The sequence below is a fragment of the Zonotrichia albicollis genome, chromosome 3 (assembly GCF_047830755.1).
Source record: "Zonotrichia albicollis isolate bZonAlb1 chromosome 3, bZonAlb1.hap1, whole genome shotgun sequence".
In the NCBI taxonomy this organism is placed as follows: domain Eukaryota; kingdom Metazoa; phylum Chordata; class Aves; order Passeriformes; family Passerellidae; genus Zonotrichia; species Zonotrichia albicollis.
In genome coordinates this window covers 12,485,396-12,510,122 of record NC_133821.1, presented here as the reverse complement: position 1 = coordinate 12,510,122, position 24,727 = coordinate 12,485,396, and the positions used below count along the sequence as shown (strand labels likewise).

General features: G+C 43.0%; 1 protein-coding gene across 8 annotated transcripts in view; it reads left to right on the top strand.

The window, feature by feature from the left end:
- Positions 1-24,727, top strand: part of EML6 (EMAP like 6) — a 93,007-nt gene that overhangs the window by 52,334 nt on the left and 15,946 nt on the right. For 5 of the 8 annotated variants that reach the window (XM_074536697.1, XM_074536698.1, XM_074536700.1 and 2 more), the window contains 15 exons: positions 1,590-1,776; positions 2,388-2,493; positions 5,201-5,294; positions 7,975-8,075; positions 9,651-9,853; positions 11,082-11,193; positions 11,828-11,955; positions 13,238-13,379; positions 14,751-14,903; positions 15,149-15,280; positions 16,113-16,201; positions 16,800-16,976; positions 17,060-17,261; positions 17,720-17,846; positions 23,989-24,003. In XM_074536697.1, the coding sequence (XP_074392798.1) occupies positions 1,590-1,776; positions 2,388-2,493; positions 5,201-5,294; positions 7,975-8,075; positions 9,651-9,853; positions 11,082-11,193; positions 11,828-11,955; positions 13,238-13,379; positions 14,751-14,903; positions 15,149-15,280; positions 16,113-16,201; positions 16,800-16,976; positions 17,060-17,261; positions 17,720-17,846; positions 23,989-24,003 (1,968 nt within the window). The remainder of the gene's footprint in view (positions 1-1,589; positions 1,777-2,387; positions 2,494-5,200; positions 5,295-7,974; positions 8,076-9,650; positions 9,854-11,081; positions 11,194-11,827; positions 11,956-13,237; positions 13,380-14,750; positions 14,904-15,148; positions 15,281-16,112; positions 16,202-16,799; positions 16,977-17,059; positions 17,262-17,719; positions 17,847-23,988; positions 24,004-24,727) is intronic. The other 3 variants (XM_074536703.1, XM_074536704.1, XM_074536701.1) reach the window with 1 other exon arrangement.

The following is a 24,727-nucleotide window of genomic DNA, read 5'->3' as shown; positions in this document are numbered from 1 at the left end:
TAACAACTCATATCAGAGCATAAGCAAAGCATTTTGTGGTGCTTACCCACAATTAATTTGTCATTGTTCCTGTGGTAATTATTAGAGTATCAGGTATAGATTTTCTGTTTTCAGTTTTGTTTTAGGATGGGTGGAGCTCTGAGCAGCCTGGTGCAGTGGGGGATGTCTCTGCCTATGGCAGGAGGTGGAGCTGGGTGATCCATAAGGTCCCTTCCAGCACAGACCATCCCATGATTCTCTTTGTTAAAGAGCAGGGGAAGCATGTAACACTGATAAATAATAAATCACTGTTGAGTTTTATGAAATTACATTTTATACTTGTTGCTCACTACACCTGGTGTTTCCTGGAGTCTCTGTAATAGCTGGGATTTGTTCAAATGCCTGATCGATTTCTGCTCCAATCCAGTTCCTCGTGAAGCTTACCTGGACGCAATTCTATGTAAAAGATGGAGCCTTTTTGTGAAATCAGTGCTGATTTAGGAATTGAGTGCAAAGTAACCCTTGAGAAGATCTTCTGAGCTCAAGCTCAGAAGTATCACAGAGGAGCCTCAGGACTCCTTTCCTTTAACACACAAATCTGTAGCACAGATTTCCCGAGCAGCTATGAGATATTTGGTATCTGCTGCAGGTACAGGGGCTGTGACTGCAGGAACAACCCAGGGGAGGTGGTTTATCACATCACTTGCATCCAGGTGTTTATTTGGTGTGTGCTGCAGGTACAGGGGCTGTGACTGCAGGAACAACCTGTTCTGCACGCAGGCAGGGGAGGTGGTTTATCACATCTCCTGCAGCCAGGTGTTTATTTGGTGTGTGCTGCAGGTACAGGGGCTGTGACTGCAGGAGGGGAGGTGGTTTATCACATCTCCTGCAGCCAGATGTGTATTTGGTGTGTGCTGCAGGTACAGGGGTTGTGACTGCAGGAACAACCTGTTCTACACCCAGGCAGGGGAGGTGGTTTATCATATCACCTACAGCCAGGTGTTTGGTGTTTGCTGCAGGTACAGGGGCTATGACTGCAGGAGGGGAGGTGGTTTATCACATCTCCTGCAGCCAGATGTGTATTTGGTGTGTGCTGCAGGTACAGGGGCTGTGACTGCAGGAGGGGAGGTGGTTTATCACATCTCCTGCAGCCAGATGTGTATTTGGTGTGTGCTGCAGGTACAGGGGCTGTGACTGCAGGAGGGGAGGTGGTTTATCACATCTCCTGCAGCCAGATGTGTATTTGGTGTGTGCTGCAGGTACAGGGGCTGTGACTGCAGGAGGGGAGGTGGTTTATCACATCTCCTGCAGCCAGATGTGTATTTGGTGTGCGCTGCAGGTACAGGGGCTATGACTGCAGGAACATCCCAGGGGAGGTGGTTTATCACATCTCCTGCAGCCAGGTGTTTATTTGGTGTTTGCTGCAGGTACAGGGGCTATGACTGCAGGAACAACCTGTTCTACACCCAGGCAGGAGAGGTGGTTTATCACATCTCCTGCAGCCAGGTGTTTATTTGGTGTGTGCTGCAGGTACAGGGGCTATGACTGCAGGAGGGGAGGTGGTTTATCACATCTCCTGCAGCCAGGTGTGTATTTGGTGTTTGCTGCAGGTACAGGGGCTATGACTGCAGGAACAACCTGTTCTACACCCAGGCAGGGGAGGTGGTTTATCACATCGCCGCTGTGGCCGTCGTGTACAACCGGCAGCAGCACTCGCAGCGCCTCTACCTCGGCCACGACGACGACATCCTCAGCCTCAGCATCCACCCCATCAAGGACTATGTGGCTACTGGGCAGGTGGGGAGTTCAAAGTGACTGCAATCATGTTTTTGTATAGAATTAGAAAAAATGCCATTCTCTTTTTTCCTCACATGTATTGTTTCCTCCTAAATCCGGGCAAACCGAATGTTGTTTCCTATTTTCCTGCAGAAACTGTTGGAGGTGATTATGAAACCATTCCTACATAAACATTGCCAGTCTTGTGCTATGGCCTTCAAAAGTCTTATATTTACTTTTAATCTCTCATGTAAAACACAGGAGCTGTATTTTATCTTCTTCCTAGAAGGTTTTGGACTTCCATGACTCAGTTGCAGTATTTTTGTACTGTAGGAGCTTTCAAAAGCCTTGCTTAGATAAAAGCTGATGGGCACTTTCTGATATCTGGTACTATGATGTATTCAGTGTATACATATTCATTCAGAAATCAGGATAAATGATACTATGAATAGTGATAGTTTTAGAGACCATCCACTGATATTTCTCTAAATGAAAAAATAAATCTTGAAAAAGATAAAATAGGGCAAATGACAACCCTCTGTAGGGTTTTAAAGGTATGATAATGCTAATTACTGTTATTGGTGTGCTTTGAACTTCTGTGGGCAGAGAGCCCAATTAACCCTCTGGTCTAGGTTGGAAGAGATGCTGCTATCCATGTTTGGGACACCCAGACCCTGAAATGTTTGTCACTGCTCAAAGGCCAGCACCAGAGAGGAGTGTGTGCACTGGATTTTTCAGGTGAGCCACAGCCTATGTTTATCTAAATGATGAATTTAAAAGCAATCCTTGTGATGCAGTGTTAATTCAAAGAGGTGTAAAATTGCAGGCAGTACCAATTTTACATGGAAGCTTGCTGAGTTGGGATAAAAGCAGTGTGTGTAGTGAAATCAGTCATGGGCCTTTGGTCACTTGGTCAATGTTTGATTTGGGTGGTGTCTCATAGATAATACCCAGTGTGCACTTGGAATTCTGGTCACTCTCTACATGGTGCTGTGAGAATTTTCAAGCAGGCAGGATGGTGACTCAAAGCATATGAATGAGTTGGAAATGTCACCTCTGGGCTCATCCAACTCTTTGCATTTGCTAACAATTGCCACATTTTTCAGTGAGTTTACAGAAGAAGTAAATATGACAAACAGTTGTCTGCTGTCTCTCCCACTTGTCTTTCCAAGCTGGCTGCCCTGAGCTGTCTCAGATTTTAAGGGATAATTCATGTGTGCAATACTGAAGAATATCATCCATATGGTGGGGACTTAAATACTTCTGTATCTTCATAAAAGGGCTTGAAAATTCATTCTCCCTTCTCTATGAAAAAAATTAAGAGATTACTTTATCTGAACTATCCTCTGCTTGATCTGATTTTTTTTTCAATTAAACACGGCTTATTTCATATTCTGCTCTCCAGAAATGGGGTAAGAATTCATTAGGATGTAGATCACATTTGTAAGACAAGACTATACAAAAGAAGTTTGACTTCCACAAAGATAAATCTGTGGAACTCAGTCATATTCCATTATCAGGAGAGGAACCCTGGTGTTCATCCAAGAGCTGAAATTCAGATGTAAAATTGCTGACCCACTGTGGTATATAAGCTCACTCTGAAAAGAGATAAAGTGCCAGAAGGAAGAAAAATGGATAAGAATGATTTAACTGGTATTAGATAATGTGCACAGATGTCAAAAAACTTCTTGATAAGATCCTTAATTGAACAAACATTCCTGTATTTGAAAATTCTTTGTGGTTTGCATTTTTAACACCAAGTAAATTCCTGTCCAAGTGGGAATATTCTGGATCTTGGAACCCATGTGCCTGTAAAGAATAAACTGGCCAAGTATTCTGTGGGCATAAATCTGTAAAAAAATACTGAATGTCTTTTAAAAAGTAGCAACCATTCAACATTACAGTGTTGCTTTAGGACCTGATCCTGAGAATCATGCACACCCTGCATTCCTGACTGGCTTTAGTTGGGATTCTTGGCATGGGCAAGGACAGAGCTGGGCAAATGTGCAGCTCCCTGCAGGATCAGGGGCTGCACTGCCCTGTGCAGGGGATTTGCATTGTCTTAATAACAGAGCTTTCACAATCAGGTTCAGATCACACTGTTTGGAGCTCAAAGATAGAAACCTGGAGCTCCCAGCCTTTTCTGGCTGCAGTTGCTGCAGCAGCTGAGTTTCCCCCAGTTCTCTCTCTAAACCATCACCTGCTGCCCATTTCTGAAAGCTGGGTCCTGCTTGTACAGCCCTTCTCAGGACACTGTGATTCTGAGGATCGTTTCATTCCTGCAACGTTTGGCTGTGCCCTCTGGTGGCTAATTTAACTTTTATACCTTGGGATATTGTTTGGAGGCTACAGTCCATATTAATGCATAAACCTCCTGTTTCAAGTGCATAAAGATTAAATTGTTGTGTTTTTTGAGGATTTTTAAAATGAACTCAGTTTTGGTTTCTTGTCCTGTATTTTCACTTCATTTCTTCCTACCTTGTTCTGCTTCTTCCACTTGGTCCTGTTTCTTTCCTACTGATTCTTAAATTCCCCTTCTCCTTTTTGACTTGCTTCTAGTAGGACTCAGTCATTAAAGCCTGTAAGAATTTACTCAGCCCTGTGAGCTCTGCAGCAGTTCTGATGGAGTAATTTATATCAATGACTCTTTTTCTCCTTGAAGTCAAATATGCCCAAGCTGAGTCCTTCACACCATTCATTTCTGTGAGAAGCCCATTTCCAGATCAGTATTTTTGTTCAGCTCTGCTCCCTCCAGCTGTGACTTTTGTGCAGTTAAAAAAGCCAGGCAGGTGATCAGCTCCTCCTGCACCCTGTAAATTATCTTATCATAAGGGGATATAACCATGGCTTAGTTTTATAAACTTTGTAGAATGTCAGCACAGAAGTTTGTCTCTAAAACTTTGTTAGAGATGGTTGTGTTTATCATTATTTTATACATGTGGCAAGAGTGCCTGGGTACTGTTGAATTATGGATGATTTTCTCTTCTGGCTTTCTTTGCTCTCATTATCAGTCCTGCTGTGTCTTTCCTGCAGTGAAAGTGAAGATAGCCAGCAGTTATTTTTAGCCTTAAAATTTTATATCATATTTATAGTTTCATCACCCTGCCTATGAACATCTCATACACTGGTAAACCTCTGCACCATTTCAAGCAAAGAAAAGAAGCATCTATCAGAAATATTTCAAATAAAATGGAACATGAATTTAGAGTGCTTGAGATTTATGAATTGAATTTCATTGCTTTGTTTGATCTTCCCTGTTTTCCTTGGAAGCACATAGGAATGCTTTGTGTCTCCAATTTCTCAAACTATTAGTTTGGGGGTTTTTTTGCTTCATTTATAATACCCCATTAGAAATTCAGTTTGCAATGTGATTGTTGGTTCATTGCCTGTTACATTTTCAGCTAAAGCCTCAGCACCTTTAACACTCAATATTGCTTCTGTGCAGCTGATGGGAAATGTTTGGCATCTGTGGGGCTGGATGATAACCATGCCATTGTGTTCTGGGACTGGAAAAAGGGAGAAAAGCTGGCAACAACCAGGTAAGGATACCCACGGGTTAAAATCCCCTCTGATTAGTTTTTTTCTGAATAGCATCATTCACATTTTTCCTATGAACAAAGAAATAAAGCAGAGCTCCCCTCTGAAAGCAGGATGGTGTTTCAGAGCAACATACCCAGATTAAAAACCTGGGGATGCACAGCCCAGTGTTTGGAAAATGTGTGAACTATTTCTGTCAGGAGTTCTTATCCTTTCTGTTGGGAGAGCCACATTGGCACTGTGGTTTGTTTCAGGCTTTTCAGGTGAAGTTTAATATTTTCTTCCAGTTTTGTGTCCTGGCTTAGGGCAGAAGTCACCAGAGGTGTCATTTCCTTTATGTGCTCCATGATGTGCTGGGTTCCATCAATCACCAGATCACTTTCTAAAAAGAAAAAAAAGTTCTTTCTATTCTGTATATATGTATTTCAATCACTGCTGATCCAGCCTTCCTTCTGAGCCAGCTTTTTCTGAGTTATTTCTTCTTCCAATTTCCAATGGAAAGCTCAGCTGCTAACCTGACAGTGAAGAGTCCTTTGTGCTTTCCTGAAGGGACCAGTGCTGGAAGAGAATTGGATTAAAGTGACATGTTTGCTGTTTTGTACTCAACTGTTGGATTGCAATAATAGTTATTCAGTGTAGGAGAATCAAACTGTCTGAGAACCTGCTTTCTGTCTCAGCCTTGGACAAAATAAGTGTGCCCTGGTCACCAGGACTGAGCAGAATTCCTGAGGGTGGATGTGTGTACCAGAAAGGCAAGGAGAGAGTTCCATGTGCTCTCTGCAACCACGTAGTGTAGCACTGCTCAGTAGAAATTGTTAGTATGGCTGCAAAAAAGTGCCTGTGAAAGGTAATTTACTTTAATTACTGTATGGTGACATGTTGCAGAAGAAATGAGATTTTCTGGTGGCAGCAGTCTCTGTTAGTAGTGTACCATTACTGAAGAAATCAGTGTTTTACTCCATGTGTGTGTACCACAGTCTGTTAGCTGCACAATTTCATCTCAGACATCCAGTTTATTAGGCAGTGAGGGTTTAAATCCTGTCTAAAATCTGTGCTGCAGGCTTTGCTTAGCAACAGCCCTGGCTGTGCTGTAAAACGTGACATTTTCCTGGGCTTTGCAATCCCAGTTCTGCTGTCCCCAGACAGACTGTGCTTGACTTGCAAGCAAAGAAATACTTTCTGTATTCCCACGCTGACCTTTAAGCTTTTAAAAACAAGATAATGATAAGCTGTGTCACTCCCTGGTGCTGCTGCTCCCAGGACAGATAAAACATGGAGCACTTGGGTTCTTTTCACCATGTAATGCTGCAGGTACCCAGTGCATCTATTATTGCTCATCTGATATCTTCAAAATATGCAAGGTCCTCACAGAGAGCAGAAAAATGAATGTATCTTCTAAAACCTTGCAGTTTAAACCATTGTTTAAATTCTAGCAGTGCCTAAATGCAACTCCCCTGTTCTGGTGAGCGCAGGAGGACAGAGAGAGACACAAAAGCCCTCCCGTGGCCTTTGCACACAAGAATGAAAGAGCATCTCCTTACAATCATATGGACCCATATAAACCTGGAAAATGGCTGTCCATTCACCATATACAGACACTCATTATGCTTATTCTGCAGTTAGATTTGCTTTTGTGAATGTTCTTTTTGCTTGATCTTTCTAGGCTGATTTATTTCAGCATGACTTCTCAAGTTTTTTGGTTTTTTTTTGGTTTTTTTTGTTTTTTTTTTTTTTTTGTTGCAACATTAAGAACGTTATTATTTATTTGCTTTAATTGTTTCAGAGCTAAATTATGCAGCTTGTTTCCCTGTCCTGGCTCTCCTAATTCCTGTCTAATTCCATTCAAATCCTTGTTGAGTAAGTTGGAACCAAACACCTCAGCACTGCAGGTTGATGTGCTGCAGGTGTCAAAGGTGGCCAGGACTGGTTTACATCCAGACATTCCCACTAAAATGGAATACTGACCCTCAGAGAGGTTTCAGAACCATGTGATTTCCTACATCTGCTGAGCCTGTCAGGAAAATGTGACTTAATCCTTGCACAAACCTGCAGATTATAGTGAAAAGCTCGTGCTTCCTGCTTTGGGGGGGTTTATAAAACCCTGACTTGGATTTAATTCACGCTTTACACCTGGGAATAATTTTTCCTTTGATAAGACCCAAGCTTGAAAATTCCCATAAATACATCAGCGAGCATAACTTTAGTTACCCAAGAACTAAACCTGGAGGTGAATGTGCTGCTGAGTGAACTGCTACAATTTTATAATTCGTGATTTTATTTTCCGTCTTGAAGCCCACAGATTAAACATTTCTTCAATTTTCCTGTCAGAGTATCTTTTAATATTTATTGAGTTCTCATGCACTTAAATACTTACCTTGACCTTTCTGTCTTCTCTTAATTGCCTTGACCTTTATTGCCTGCTCCTTTGTTATGACTTAAATGAACTGAAATTCAGTGGGAGAGGATTTTTATTCCCCACATTTCTGTAGTCCCCACATGGTGTGTGCTCAAATTCTCCTGCCAGCTCCATGAGGCAAAATCCCAGAAGTAAACCCTTGCAGATTAGAAATATGGCTTTCCACTTTTTGCTAGATGGGGAAATGATTTATATCAATGATTTAATTAGTTTGAAATCTTAAGTCATCTTTTGCCAAGCTTTTAAAATGTCTGCTTCTATTACAGGGGCCATAAAGATAAAATATTTGTGGTGAAGTGTAATCCACATCATGTGGACAGACTGGTCACAGTTGGGATGAAGCACATCAAATTCTGGCAGCAAACAGGTACTGTATTGAATATTTTATATTTGATTAACATGGGAATTTGTGAATATTTTTAATACAGGAACATCATATTCCCAGTTTAAAGATTTGTTTTATTAGTTAAGCACTTTTCCAGTTACCAAAATATTAAAGGGGTTAAAACCCACCTCTGAGTCAGCAAATGTCATAATATTCCTTCCTCCTTGGAAAGAATTTCCAGTTAATTGTGTTTAGATTCTAATCATATTAAGACATCCTCCTAAACAAGCGTCCTTGGCTCCCAGAAAATCAGGTTCCGATTGAGGATATTTTTTATTCAGGACTGGATTTTTTCTTCTTCATGACTTTTTAGATGTGTACACCTGACACAAGTACTCAGAACAACTCAAAATTAGGTCATTTCAAGAGCTTCCTACACTTCATACCAAAGTTTAAGCATTCAAGTGGTTCAGGTGCTCTCAGATAAATAATTTTTTTTTCTGCTTTTTTTTCAGTCTTTAGGTTATTTTTGCAGTGATCACGTAGATTTGCATTGCTGTTTGCCAAATTCCATGGTGGGAATGTGCATTAAGCAGCATCTTGCTCCAAGAACAGTTTCTTTCCAATAAAAATGGTGATTTTTAATTCAGATTTGCTCAATGGAGTGGGGACTTAGTGTGGTGTCAGCTGTAAAGCCCACATTGCCTTGACACAAGGCCACCTGTACAAATGATATTTTGTAATTTATGTGTATTTTTGTCTAAGCATTGATTCGTGGCCTCATGGCTGCTTCTGCTTTCTGACCCAAAGCAAGGCTGTGGTGATTTGGAGGAACAGACCCTGCCATTTATTCTGCAACCTGCTGCCAAAAGCTCAGGGTGCCAGGGGACAGCTGAACCAATCTTCTGCTTGGGGTCACCTCTGCAGAGAAGCAGCATGGCAGAAGCTGCTGTGGGCAAAATCCATCCTGCCAGGCTGTGGCCGTGTTCTCAGGGGTCAGAGGGTGAGGGAAGAGACCAGGATCTGACTCCATGTTTCAGAAGGCTGATTTATTGTTTTATGATATATATTATATTATTGTTTTATGATATATATTATATTAAAGCTATACTAAAAGAATAGAAGAAAGGATTTCATCAGAAGGCCAGCTAAGAATAGAAAAAGAAACAATGATAACCAAAGCTTGTGGCTTGGACAGAGTCTGAGCCAGCTGACTGTGATTGGCCATTAATTAGAAACAACCACATGGGCCAATCACAGACCCACCTGTTGCATTCCACAGTAGCAGATAATCATTGTTTACATTTTGTTCTTGAGGCCTCCCAGCTTCTCAGGAGAAAAAATCCTAAAGAAAGGATTTTTCAGAAGATATCATAGCTACACCAGACATTGCAGTAGTTGGTTTTGCACAATTCCTCACCAAATTTATCTCCTGCTGGGGAAGGCAGGCTGAAAACCTGAGGCTGATCTGCTCCAGAGCTGTCACTGCTGGGTTCACTTCCTTTGGTTGTGCTTTTCCCTTGTGCATTTCCATTATCAGGCAGCCCCAGGAGATGTTGGGGTCAAACATTTGTCCTGTACAGCCCAGGCAGAGCAAGGCCTGTGCTGCTGTTGCAGGTGGGGGCTTCACCTCCAAGCGGGGCACGTTTGGGAGCGTGGGGAAGCTGGAGACCATGATGAGCGTCTCGTACGGCCGCGGGGAGGAGCTGGTGTTCTCCGGGGCTGCCACTGGGGACATCTACATCTGGAAGGACACCCTGCTGCTGAGGACACTGAAAGCTCATGATGGACCCGTGTTTGCCATGCATGCACTGGACAAGGTATCTGTCACCTTCTTCACCTGCATTTTTGTGGCACCCATGGATTTTAGAGGTGTTTACACAAAACAAAGCCAATAGGAATGAGCTCTGTTATTTGATAGACCTGGGTTTGTAAGCACCTTGTTCCATGTGCTGGTACATGACCAGCAGCTTGCTGACCTCTAAAAATTAAAAATTTATTTCTCACTCTGCTCAGGAGTGTGGTTTTCATGTAAACCACAGGGAGTAATGGGTAACACTCATTGCCTCTTCAAGCTGATCCCAAAAACATTTGTGCATTACCAGTTTCCAAAATATGAAACATGGTCCTTTAATAATATTATCATGATCTTTTAATAATATTATCATTGTGTCTTAGTCAAGATGTCAGATAACGTCTTGATTAAGACTCAGAACCCAAAGGTTTTGGGTTTTGAGTTAACTATTCCAGATAACAAAAGAATTCTCTTTCAGTTGCATCAATACATCTATAAAAGAAATTATGGCAAAATATCTGCATCACACAAATGAGCTAAGGACAAAGTTTTGCCCCTGGCAATTTGAAGATAATGTTGATAATGGAATATCCCTTTTGAGGTTATGGTTTCAACTGTAGAAGTGAAGGATGAGAAGAATGTTAGCTATTAACATTTTTATACATCAAGGTCAATTAAGATCCCTGTAGCTCAATCCTTTCTGGCCCTAATTGATTGTTCCCAGCTTTCCTATCAATTTTTCTGTTTGATCTTGGCACTGAACATCCTCTTCACTTAGATTTTTGTTGGTTAGTTATTTATGCTCTTCTGCATTCACTTGGCCCAGATACTCTACCCAGGGAATTAATGAGAGAATTGGTCCCTGATGCATTATTAGAACTTGGGCTGAAGCATCTGTTAAGTCAGTTGAATTTGGAATAACTTGAGAAGCTGTTACTGCCAGCCATTGCCTCTTGTAAGGGTAAATCACATTTTTCCATCCCCTGTTCCCACATGCAGGCAGATGCCCTGGTCCAGCATTTCTGTTTACAGCAGTGTGTGCTCCATGTGGTTGTAAATCTTTATAAGCCTAGAAAAGCAACTCCACCTCTTGTCCACTTGAATTTTTCCCTCATAGGTACAGACTCCAGTATTTTTAGTTTGACACATGAATAAAACGCAGGGGAGGCTTTATTGTGCCTTTGGCCATGTCCTTTTGAATCTCTCCCACGAGTGCTGACATTTGTGTGTGTTCTGCTCCTGTGGCTGTGCAGGGCTTTGTGACGGGTGGAAAAGATGGAATTGTGGCCCTTTGGGATGACATGTTTGAGAGGTGTCTGAAGACATATGCTATCAAAAGAGCAGCACTCTCTGCTAGTTCTAAAGGTATTGGCTTCCAGTGTGTGCATGGAGGGGGGTAAATGGCAGTAAAGGGTGGGGACTGGGTGTCACATCTTACCAGAAGCCAAAGGGAACAGCAACACACTGCTTACTCTGGGCTGGAATGTTCTGGCTTGATCCATAGAAGATGTATTTCTTGTATTCCTTGTCATTTATAGTTTGTTCTGCTATTCCCTCCTCTGTTTCATAACACTGAGCTTTGTTTTCATTGGTGAAATGATTTTAAGGAGAAATGTCCCCAGCCTTGAGTATGGCAGTTCCAAAGTCAGTCTGGTTTCCTTGGCTGGCCACATTCCCTGTGATGTGGAAAGAACTTTAAATTCCCCAGGCCTCAGTGTGGATCTCTGGAAAGGGATATTGATGTGTAATCACAGCATTACTCTGAGGTGCTGGAGCTCCCTCAGTCCCTGTCACTGTTCAAGCAGTGAAATATCAGTCACTGTATTGCCACAGGACAGACAAACTCCCCTCCCTGCATTACTAAGGAATCCATGGATTATCTGGCAGTTTGATCAGGCAGTTTTATCTCATGTTCATGATTTTGAAGAGATTTGAATGATATATAAACTGCAAGGAGTATGAAATTTTAAAAAACAATTTTAAATCTGACATTCTTCAGGTTTGCTTTTAGAGGACAACCCCTCCATCCGAGCCATCAGCCTGGGACATGGGCACATCCTGGTAGGAACTAAAAATGGAGAAATCCTTGAAATTGATAAAAGTGGGCCTATGACTCTGCTTGTTCAGGTACTGTATGGATCTGCCATAGCAAACTATTTCCTGTATTTTTATGAAATGCTGGTTCTTTGGTGTTCTTTTTTCAGTAAATTTTGATCACAGGAAGTAATCCTTCAAATTTGTCTTGCCTGCATGACTGCATATCCAAGATGTGTGAGGCTGTGTTTTATAAAACACTGAACTCATCCACTAATGCAGATTGAGAGCAGTAAGAAATTATTTAACCTTGATATGCAGTGCCAGCAAACTGTATGCAAGCTGAAGGAAAGCTGGAAAAAAGCAGGAAGAGTGATTAACAGCTTGGAAAACTGAGAATCTGAGGCAAGATTAAAACAAAATATTATGTGCATTTTGGGCAAACAAGGATCTAAAAAAGGACATAAAGTCTGAGGATTAGCCAATATTAGGATTTCAGGATAAAGTCCTGTTTGGGGTGTAACTGTTCCCTATTAATCTGAAGTTTGGGAAGGAGAATATTGGAAGAGCAGGAATTAGAGCCAGGAATAGTGGAGGGGAGTATGGAAGAGTGTTTCAGACATCTGCTGGGGGGACAGAGCAAATGTTCAGGTCTTTTGGAGTGCAGAAAGCTTTGGAGAGAGGAGATGGTGAAGGCTTTATGTGGAAACCCAAGGCACAGGGAATATTTCCCTGTCTGCTCTGGGGTGTGCTGACCCCAGGGGAGCACTGGCTTTGACCCTCACTCATGGAGAAAGTTTCCTAGAGTTCAAGATAAACTAGAATCCACAAAAGAGTGAAATAGATTATAGAGAGCAGTGTAGGTGTGTCACTTGGTGAAAAATTTAGGTTCTGGGATTTTTAGTATGTTTTGGATGGAAGCAAGATGGAGGGCACAGGGTGTCATCCTGGCTTTCTTCTTCCTTCTCCATGGGTTTGGGTGGCATTTTGGACAGAAAAGTCCATATTGCAGCTCTGTGGGATCAGTCATTGGGTTAAAAGGGAAATAATCCAGGTGTCAGCTCTTAATTGGATAGTTCAGTCTTAAAAGACCTTGGAACAGGGATTGTTGGCCATTTTGTGCCTTCTAATGAAAAGCTGCCCAACTCACAGCAGTGAGACTGTTTTACTGATAACAAATAATAAACACTGGGGTCTGAACATGAGCTACCATCTCAAGTGCCTTCATGCAGACCCAGAGAAACCAACAACTGATACCCCCCCAGCTTCACTGCCTGGGACTTGCAAAATGGGGCAGGGCAAGGTCAGCCCCTATTGCACAGCCCCACAGGCATTATTATTATTATTTCCTCTTGTGTGGAATGCTTTCCTGCAGGGCCACATGGAGGGGGAGGTGTGGGGCCTGGCAGCTCATCCCCTGCTGCCCGTGTGCGCCACGGTGAGCGACGACAAAACGCTGCGAATCTGGGAGCTCTCAGCACAGCACCGCATGCTGGCAGTGAGGAAACTCAAAAAAGGTAACTCTGCCTTGGCCTGGCCATCCAGGGATCCCCTGCTCCTGGAGCAGCTCCCTCTCTGCCTCTTGGGCACTTCATTAATTGCCTAGGCAAAGGACACGTTCGTTAAGAAATTGGGAGCACAGGAAATAAATTGGCTTTGGCATGTGTCAAGTCAGTGCAAAGGGAAGGAAGAAAAAGGACTGTAATCTATTGTAATGAATAATAATAAAATGAACCTCAGTATCTTTTCCCCCAGTTTCAAGGGGAATGAGTTGACCTCAGAATCACTTTCCTGCCTAGGAATGTTTAAGGCCAGTACGTTGCTGACATAAAGGAATTTCCTTATAAAGACAAAAGTACAATTTCCTGCATGTTGTGTGTGACCATGTTCACAGGGGTCCGAGGATCTGACTTTATGTTTCAGAAGGCTGATTTATTGTTTTATGATATACATTATATTAAAACTCTACTAAAAGAATAGAAGAAAGGATTTCATCAGAAGGCCAGCTAATAGAAAAGGAATGATAACAAAGGCGTGTGGCTTGGACAGAGAGTCTGAGCCATCTGACTGTGGTTGACCATTAATTAGAAAAAACCACATGAACCAATCACAGATGCACCTGTTGCATCCCACAGCAGCAGATAATCAATGTTTACATTTTGTTTCTGAGGCCTCCCAGCTTCTCAGGAGGAAAAATCTTAAGGAAAGGATTTTTCAGAAAATATCATGGCTGCAGTTGAGCACAGTCATATTTTGCTGTCAATATGAGCTTTACCTGTTAAACCAACTTCTCTAAAATTAACACTTTTCCTCTCCTCTCTATAAAATTAGATAAGCTATATTGAAATGCTGCCTTCTCAAAATCACTCTTATTTTATTAATTCATTGATATCTCTCAGGAAATTTTAAATTGTTCATTTTCAGTGACAAATCTGAAGCACAGGAACCCTTAACTGGCTGGGGGAAAACAGAGTTAAATATTTTGGAGAGGTGAACTTGGGAATGGATGAGGGGAGCTGTAGGAGAGTATGTCAGGAATAATGCTGAGGCAGAGATACACTGCCTTTAATGAATCTTTGAATTTTTCATCCAAATTTCCTTTCTCTATGTGTTTTGGGTGGGGTTTTTTTGTTTTGTTTGTGCCATTGGTGTGTTTAGAATGTGGCTGGAAGGTGGTATTTGCAATAACCCTGTTTCTAAAGGGATTCAATCATTGTCAACCCTGTAACGAAGCATCCATCACACCCCTCTGTAACATATCTTTTTCAAGAGACAACAAATCCGTTTTAAAATCACATAGTTGATGTAGAAACCTTCCAGTTGCAGTTCATTGCTGGTTTTCTCAGCCGCAGCTTTTCTGACAGGCTCATTTCCATGTGCCTCCTCAGGCGGGCGCTGCTGTGCCTTCTCTCCGGACGGGAAGGCGCTGGCGGTCGGGCTGAACGACGGCAGCTTCCTGGTGGTGAACGCCGACACGGTGGAGGACATGGTCTCCTTCCACCACAGGAAGGAGATGATCTCGGATATAAAGTTTTCACGAGGTACAACCACGTGGTAAAGTGGAAGAGGAGAGTTTATCCTGCAGTTTGTTTCTCTTGTCTAGGCAAGGTTGAATGTCCCAAAGGAAGATTGGCTTTGTGTGTGCTCCGTGCATTAAATACTCCTCAGTTCCATGTGGCTGCCCTAGAACAGGCCCACCCTGCCTGGTGAATTCACTGCAGTGGTGAAAACCACACCAGTATCAGTTAATTTACCCTTTAATAACCTCGGTGTCTCCTCCTTGCAGAATCAGGGAAGTACCTGGCTGTGGCTTCCCACGATAACTTTGTGGATATTTACAACGTCCTGACCAGCAAGAGGGTTGGCATTTGCAAAGGTGCCTCCAGCTACATCACCCACATCGACTGGGACTCCAGAGGTAAAGTGTTGGCCAGGGATACAGACTGGAAGTGCCCATAAAGTGGAATAGCAGGAAACTGCTCCCCTCCAGTTCTTGAGATCAACCACTGATGCAAATGCTGTTTCCCCACGGAGCACTGCATGGATCCAGTGCAATTACATTTGTTGGTATCCAATTTCCTTTCCTTGCTGAGCTCTGCATGGCAATCCCTGCAAGAAGCTAGAGCCTGATGCTCCCAGCTAATTAAGTCCAGCAGGATCCATAATGAGCTCATGCCAGTGAGCCTGCCCAGAGCAGCTGGGATCTGTGTGGGGCCCCCTGTGTGCCTGGGTCTGTCCCTGCTCTTGGCCAGCCCCAAAACGTGGTGTGGGCCAGGGGCAGCAACCACAGCATCTCTGTGGGCACAGCAAACTTCCCATCCCAGGCCAGCTCAGAGTGGAGCCCCACTGGGGAGTGCAGGAGGGATGGGAGCTGGCAAAGGTTCCACTTTTGGCAAAGCTGCCTTGTAAAATTATTAGGAAAATTAATAACACATCCATTTATTTTTGACCTCCATTAGTGTGATGGGGAAATAAAGCAAAATATTCCCTATCAGCAGAAACTGATTTGCTGTGCAACAGCAACTTCTGAAGGATATTGGATGGTATTTAAAATATTACTTCTGCATTAATCAGAGTATAGGACCCTTACAAGAGTGATTTCAAGCCTCTGTGTTACTTTGGCTATGAATAACTCTCCAGAGGATAATTTCTTAATTTACCCCCAGAAATCTCTTCACTCAATCAAAAGAAAGTTCTTAGTAGTCATAATAAATATTAAGATTCATAACAAACTCTCCTTTTGTATCCAGGGAAGTTATTGCAAGTCAATTCTGGTGCCAAAGAACAACTATTTTTTGAAGCACCAAGGGGGAAAAGACATATTATAAGAATTGCTGAGGTATGAATTGTGGGCTGGATTACTTTTATTGTGAAAATTAATTTAAGGAATTGTCTTCAAATGGTGTATTTTTTTCATTTTATAATGCTTTATTTACAATGGCTAGAATTAGAATTACTTAGTAATTCCAGAGTGTCTTTCCTAGCATTTGTAAATGGCAGAATGTGCAGGTTTCTGCTTGTATCTCTAAATTTATTTTTGTTTATTTATTAGAAGCCATTTGCCATAATCCCCTTCTCAAAGCCAACTGGTTTTGCACATAGGCTATAAACCACCCTCAAACAGCAGGACCTGGCTTTTCATCAAGCTGTTTATTTGTGACATGTAATTCTACATTACTAGAAAATTGCCAATGTTTAGCACCTCGGAAAATCTTCAGGGAGATTTGTATCCAAATCATGCTCTGCTTGGAAAAATGGGAATGTTTAAAGTGTTAAGCCTTTTGATGAAGATGCACAATTTGAATTAGCAGCACAGTTTCTTAAGAACTGAAAGCATTAAAATGAAAATGCTAAACATAGAAAATGTTACACATGAAAATAGCATGTATTTGGTGTGTTTAAAGTAAGCAGCCTTCTTTGGGGGTACTTTGCTGCAGATAGAGAAGATTGAGTGGGACACCTGGACATGTGTGCTGGGTCCCACCTGTGAGGGGATCTGGCCCATGCACAGCGACGTCACCGTGGTCAACGCTGCCAGTCTGACCAAGGACAGGACCCTGCTGGCCACGGGAGACGATTTTGGGTTTGTGAAGCTCTTTTCCTACCCAGTGAAGGTAAGAAGTGTGTGGGTTTGAGTGCTGGGAGAGGAAAGGAAGGAAGGATTGCTGGGTGCCAGCGGGGCTGTTATGTGCTGCAGGGCCAGCATGCCAGGTTCAAGAAGTACGTGGGGCACAGTGCCCAGGTGACCAACGTGCAGTGGCTGCACAACGACTCCGTGCTCCTCACCGTGGGCGGCGCCGACACCGCCCTCATGATCTGGACCAGGGAGTTCCTGGGCATCCAGGAGAGCAAGCTGGTGGACAGTGAAGAATCAGACACAGATGCAGAAGAGGATGGAGGTAAAGAGGATTTCATTCTTCCTTGCCTCAAACAGAGATGCACACAGGTGTTTAACTTGCTAAATTCACAGAATCACACAGAATCACAGAAATTCTAGGTTGGAAGAGACCTTTAAGATCGAGTCCAACCCACGTTCTAAAACCTCAACTAGATCATGGCACCAAGTGCCACATCCAGTCTTTTTTTAAACTCTTCGAGGGATGGCGACTCTACCACCTCCCTGGGTAGATGATTCCAGTATTTGACCACACTTTCTGTAAAATACTTCCTCCTTAATTCTAGCCTGTATCTCCCTTGGTGCAGCTTGAGACTGTGTCCTCTCGTTCTGTCATTTCAGTGTAAGGAGAGCTTGGTAGGATTTGTTTCCTTCCGTCATTGTTGCAGATCTTTTTATTCTCTCCTGTCCCACTATGAAACAAGGGTAGCTTGTTTTATTCCATGTTTTGTTTTTTCTAAGGTTATGACAGTGATGTTGCAAGAGAAAAAGCAATTGACTACACCACTAAGATCTATGCCGTGAGCATCCGAGAAATGGAAGGCACAAAACCCCACCAGCAGCTGAAGGAGGTTTCAGTGGAAGAGAGGTATGTCCCACAAAGGTTTTTGCTTCCATGTGTGCCCATTTGCATCTCTTTTCATTCAACTAAAATTAGTCCTTAGAAATAAGACAGGAATTTTAAAATTCACCAGATGACATTTATAATGGTGTTCACACAGTACAACATGTTAATGTGAAGGAGAAAAATACATGTATATGACACATCTCTGAGTGTTGTGTTCTCTTCTGGCATTCACATGAGCATTTATATTCTCTCCTAACCAGTGTGTGTCTGCAGCAGAGCACTTGTGGTAGTGCTAAGCTTGTAAATATTTTGTGGTTAAGGCTTTGGGTGGTGCTTTTATTAAAAGATCTTTCAGTCACTTGTAATTGTGTTGGGTTGTCACTGTTAAAGCTGGAATTTCCTATGGCACACACTGGCCTTAGGCTGAAATATTCTAAAAAATTAGCTGGAAGGGGAGCAGTGTTGGAGAGATCAAAGAAAAGAGGTAAGAGCTGAGAGCAGAGGGTGAGTCCAGTGAAGCACAGACCTAAAGGAGGGGTGCTGAAATCTGATGGGACAGAACAGGAGCATCTATAACCAGTAAATAATTCTCCCTCAAAATCTGGAGCAGTAAATCCCTACCTGAGAATCTAGCTGGTGACTCAGCTGGGAATCCATTTTGTCTCTTTTGATAGAGAATTTTCTGAGAAATGATCATTCTTTTATCAGGAGTTTCCCTGCCCTTGCCCCCCTCTGGGCACTGACACCAAGGACTGCTGTGGGTTAACCCACAGAAAGAATTTCAGCCCAGTTCTGTTATTGCAAGAGACAAAATGGAGTTAATAATACTTCCTAATCTCATGTAGGCCTTGGAAAAAATAAGATTCTGTCTTTAAAGCTCTCAAAGAATGCAGTGCTGAACATGTTGAACAGAAAGTAATTAATCATTTTTGCTCAGTAAATGTGCAAAACAGGAGAATTGAGTGTGAAATGTGGAGTATGAACAATAAGAAGAAAAATGTTGCACCCATTTTTTTTCATCACAATGTTTTAACAATATCCTGCAGGAAGAGGATCAGTGATTTCTGCAATGAACCATTTTGTTGGACCATAACATTCTCTTTTTCTGTTTCTTTTAAGAATATCTCTTTTCCTCAAATAAAGAATTTGTTCCTCCATCTTTCTACAATAAGGCATAATGTATCATCTGGTAAACATAAATGTTTGCAAAGTGAGTTAAAAAAGGGAAAATTGTTATTTTATTTTGGCTGAATTGCTAAATTGTTACAGGAATACTAAGTGGCATTGGTACAGATGTTCTGCACCAGAAACATTTGTACTGCCCAGCTGTTTTATTCTGCTGTGATGTTGTGTTATCAACAATTTTGTACTTTGTTTTAATCTAGGTTAAAAATAAACCTTTATCACTCTCCTTCCCATCTTTTCTGCTCGAGAGTCACAGCTCTTGTACACATTTTTATCTCCTTTTTAAATTACAGATGCTTCAGTACAAACACACCTTTGGTATTTGGAATTTGCTGTTTTGATCAATCTGACAACAAATCTCATAATTCAAAGATAACTCCCTTTCCCGTCTTCAAGGGATTAATAGAAATAGTGAGAATTTATAGTGAAATAATCAGAAGTGGCAATTTTATGGCTGAATGTCAGTAAAACTGCTTTCTGAGGGTGTTGGGATTGGGTAGGGCCTTGAAATCTCTGCACAGGGCTGAGGGAAGGGCAGCAAGGATACTGGACGCAGCTCCCAAAGCTTTAGATTTTCTGCCAAAGGCACAGCTGGAAGAGCTCTCCCAGTCCCTCCATGTTTGCAGAAGGGAAGCCAGAGGTTGTGTTTCATTCTCTTTCAGGCAGGGATGTGGGGAAACCTGGTAGGCTTTTGAGGAGGAAGTTTTTCTGGGGGAAATATTCCAGATCTTTCCCTTTGTGATTGTGCCATGTGTCTGTCTGAAGGCCCTGGTGATTGTGCCCTGAATATTCTGGCATTGGTAACTTACTGGCACTCACTGGCCACATGCTGAAAACTGTGGGACAAGCTGGGAAGCTGCTAAGAACAGAAACTGTGAGTAAATCCCAAGGCCTGGAATACTACTGGCCTACTTCACTGCAACATCTGGTCAGGGTCCTGCAGTGTCCCCCTTGCTCTATTTGCATTGTGGCTTTGAGAAAGGAAAAATATTGAAGGTGTAGTGAGAAGAAACTCATAATTAAGCAATTTAAATTAAGGAAAGGGGGATAAAAAAGAGAAAAAGCAGGTTTCTGGTTTAAGCAAGAAGTAGGAATAGCTGGGGCTGCTTCTGTGAGCTGCTCCTTGGGGGCAGTGACTTGGAGCTCACTGGGGTTTTTCTTTTAACGCTCATATTCAGAGGGTAAACTGTTGCTGAAGTTACTTTCCAGCTTATGAAATCAAACACTTTCCAAAGGTGCTGTGTGGCACCAACGAGACACATCCATCTGTTTAATCCTTCTGTTTGCTGGAGTAAGCTTGCAGGGGACTCTGTGCTTCTCTAATAGAAAGTGGTGAATCTGAAAAGCTCCAGGTGCATCATTTCTCTAGAAATAACAGTTCATTGTTCAGTTCAGGAGGAGATTTATCTCAGGAGCAGTGATGGGATCCCTGAGAAGATTGCAAGTGTAGGGTTGGGAGCTGAACTCTACAATTATTAGAACAAACTTAGGAGCAATAATAACATTTTCCCTTAGAAAAGAAAATAAGAGCCCTTTATGAAATTTATTTTTCCTGTCTAACTCAAATGTAATTAAAATAATCATGATTCTGCAAATATCTTGGAGGAGTGTAGAACTTACATGGTAGATTTTACTTGCAGGATTTGAATCAAGTCATGACCTGGTATTTTTGGGGGGATCTAACATTTCCTGTCTCCATCAGCAGCTACAGCTTTAGGGTGGCAAAGTTGCTGAGGACAGTTTTAAAATGTCTTGCAGTTGCATTGGTGTGTTTGGTTAAGATCATTAATTGATTGTTCTTTCTCTCTCCTCTCCCCGACCTTGTTGTTTTCTTCTTCCCCCTTTCCACGTGTTCCCTCCTGCCCTCCCCTTGCCCGTGTGTCCCTGTGTGTCCCCGTGTGTCCCTGTGTGTCCCTGGGCTGGCACCCCTTGCCGTGCCCAGGGTCAGGAGTGGGGTGCCCTGCAGAGGGGCTGCAGGAGCTGCTGCTCCTCGGGACCCCCTGGCCACTGCTGGGACTGTCCCAGACAATCCAGGACCATTGTAAGCTCTGCTCTGTGCCACAGAAGAATTGTGCTGTTTCACAAAGGGGCTGGGAGCATTTAAACCAAGAGTTGATGCCATGAGAAGTAACACGAGCTTGCTGATGACTGTGTTTATGTTACTAATCCCAAAGGCAAAGGCCTGTTTGCATTTGGCCTCCTACTAACTCCTAACACACCCCTGCATCTGCAGCTCTCCTTTGGCTCAGTGTGCATGACTCCACGTGTGCCTGGGGATGGGAACTCCTCCAGAGCAGGTGGGGTGTGTAGAAAGCAAGGAGCAGCATTAGCATGTGTGTCTGATTTTCCATTTCCTTGGCATCCTGGCTTGTCTCACCCCCCATGGATTATCCACCCCAGACACTGGTCTCTGTCGAGTGTTTGCCTTGTGTAATCACATGTCCTGATAAGGGTGAAATCTTGAAGAAGTTGAATTTTCTCTCTTCAAATGTTACTCTTTAAATTATTGATTTATTTAAACAACATGAGTTAACTTATATAAGCTTCCCAAATAGCCCCCACAAGCCTTTGCACCACAAAGTGAATTATTTGATATATGGTTACAGCCTTGGTTCCTGCACCTTTACACACACACACACACACACACACACACACACACACACACACATGTCTGTGGGTGCAGTGCAACAGCTCTGAGTGTGAATCTGTGTTGTATTTGTGTGTAGGTGGGGAATATTCAGTATGTGTCTGAAAAAACCCATCCTTGGGGTGGAGAAAATAACTTTGGGCTTATTCCAGCAGAAAGCCCCTCTCTGAGAATGAGGAGCATCATTTGGAACATTCACTTTGACTTTCTCAACAGCATTATGTCAACTTAATGCACCCTGAATGCATTTGACAGCCTGCTGGTTTCATCCCAGCTGTCCCCAAGGCTTGTGCACGTTGTGCCTGGTATTTGTCAGTCCCTGCCAGCAGCTGAACTCAGAGTCAATCTCACTGCTCCCACAGGTCAGCACAGGCTCTAAGGTCTGCTCTGCTTGTGTGACACCTGGGGCAGTGGGACTGGGGGATGCCACACATTCCCACCACCTCTCCCTGTGAGCCTGAGTGCTCCCTGCACTGAGGGTGATGTGAAATACTCAGCTTTTCTCAGGAATGTGTGCAGGAGGCACTCCAGGGCTGATGGAATTCCTCATGTTGTGTCATGCACAGGGAGGCTCTGCTGGGGGTGATTGGTTCAGTGTTTGTATTTACACACCACAGCTTCAGAACATGCTGGAACTTATTCAGGGAAAAACAGAACAAATGGAGAAGACTCTGTCCCATCAGTGTGTGAGGGGCAGCAGGGCCAGTCTGTGGTCCAGGAGCTGTTCCCAGGGTCTCAGAACAAACCCCTCAGCTTTAATCCCAGTGATTTCCCTCCTCCCTGCTTGCTGCAGTGCTCGTGTCACTGGGCACTGAGCTGGAATGACCTGGGACTGCAGTGACCAGCTGCCCTGGCAGCCTGTGACAGCAGCTGGCCCCACCAGATGTCCTGCAGTACTTTGTGGGGTTTTTTTGAGTTTTTGAAATGTTTTTTATTTTAAAGAGTGTATCAGCATACATGTTAAGTTATAAATATTGTAACCTTAAAAACACAATTTACCACTGATGTTTCTCTCTAGTTCTGTTTGAGCATTGCCTTGATCTGCTATATTTTAAAATAGGGTATTTTCTTTTTGTTGTCTTATGATAGCTACAAAGTGTTAAAAAAAAGTAACAGCAGGAAAAGTTGTATGTAAAACTCCTATGTATGTTGGGATGGGAAAATCCAAGGGTTTAGAATTTACAAAATCTTTTAATCCTTTCTGTGGGAAGGGATTAATAAAAGCTTGAGGAGTTTTGCAGCAGTTTAGGGGCACTTGGGAGTCCCCTCCTGTCACTGGTGAAAGGCACAGTTAAAAGCTGCTTTTGCATTTTTTCTGAAATGAACAGTATATTTTTCAAACCTTGGATTTTTGTTCTGTTGCCCAACCCAACCCTACCACCCTTTCCTCTCCTTGAACCTTGCTTTCTCTTCTCAGGAGCAGTCCTGCTCATGTTGGTGTAGATCCAAGTGTGTTCCCTCTCAGTTTGCAGCCAAGTAAATCCATGTTTGTCTCCCTTTTGGGCTTGAAGCTTTTCCCCACCCACTGCTGCTGGCTCAGCCTGTCACCTTCCTGGTGCAGGACACTCCTGTCCGTCTGTCCCTGCCCCAGACCTTGCTGTCCCTTTCCATGGTGCTGTTTCTGGAGTTCCCATGCTGTTCCTGTTGGCCTTGGAGCAGAATTTGTGTTCACTCCAGTTTATTCTCACTGCAGTCAGCATCTCCAGCCAGACAGCAATTCTGGCCTGTGACCTGGAAACAGGAGCTGGAACATCCCCTTCCCATAGAATTTATCATAACAGTTTTTGATCTGCCTTTTCCTTTAATTTCCATCTAAACATATTTAGCTTTTTTCCCTTCAGTTTGACCCTGCTCTCTAAGAGCACGTTTCTTTCTTCCCTCAAGGTGCTCCACTCTTCCAATACCCCATTCCCTCTTCCCCCAGCCCAGCTCTTGTTGTGTCCATCTGCTGTTCTCCATCCTGGTGCTCCCTGTTCACCCCACCCCTGGCTTGGCCTTCTTTCCCACCGTGGCTGGAGGGAATGCTCACTCACAATTTTCACATTTCTGCATCAAGGTGGTGCTGAGGTTTTGTCAGTTTGGATCTGGATTCTGTCCCTGACTGACAGCTGTGTGTCCTCATGTGAGATCATCCTCGAGATTGCCAGGAGTGACAGAAACCTTCTCTGCTGTATTCACAGTGCCCAAAGAACTGAAACCCTCTCACCTGGCTGTGTCCTCTCTTTCCTGGAGCTCCTCTGTGCCATTACATGATCTAAGCACTTTTGTTTCCAGTTGCTGCAAAGAAACCATTAATGCTTGTGTTATGTTTTAACTTGCTTTCCTTTGGAGGCAGGGAATTGTCAAGTAAGTACTGGGGAGCCCAGCTGAGGCCTGGCCTGCTGGAATGTGCCATGCAGGGTGCACAGGTCCAGCAGGGCAAAGGGTGGCATTTGCTACAGTGCAGATTTCTTGTCTTGGCAGTGTCATCTTCTGTGTCAAAACAAACTAGATGTAGTCACAGGCTTGTTAAAGTGAAATTATTTCTTATAATGTTTCCAATGTGCTGCTTTCCATGTGTTCTATGAAGGTGGTGATGAGGCAGTGAATGCACACGTGTGTGTATATATACATGGCTGTGTATATATGAATGCACACAACATCTGTGTCTGTGTGTGCTGTGAGTAGGAGCTATAAAAGTATCTCTGTGTGTGTCTCCAGGTTAAGCCTCATGCTTACAATCTGGTGACTATCAAGCATGTCACAGTGGTAGCGTTCTCTTGCTTTCATGAAGTATTTTGGCTTGCTCTTGTCATAAACTTTGATATTCCTAGGTAAAGAAATGTAGAAATGATCCAGTTTGAAATAACACTAAAACAGAAAAAAGCTTGAAGAAAACAATTCTTTTCCTAAGTGGCAGTTCAGAGGCCCTCATAAATCTGGGCTAAAATGAAATGATGAATTTATTTTGTAAGACAAGTTTTGTAATAACTTCCTTTGGCCCTTCCCTGCTGGTCACAGCACCGCTGCTCAGTCCTGCTCCACCCAGGGTCACCCCAGGGGACTTGAGTGCCACTCTCTGAGGAAATAA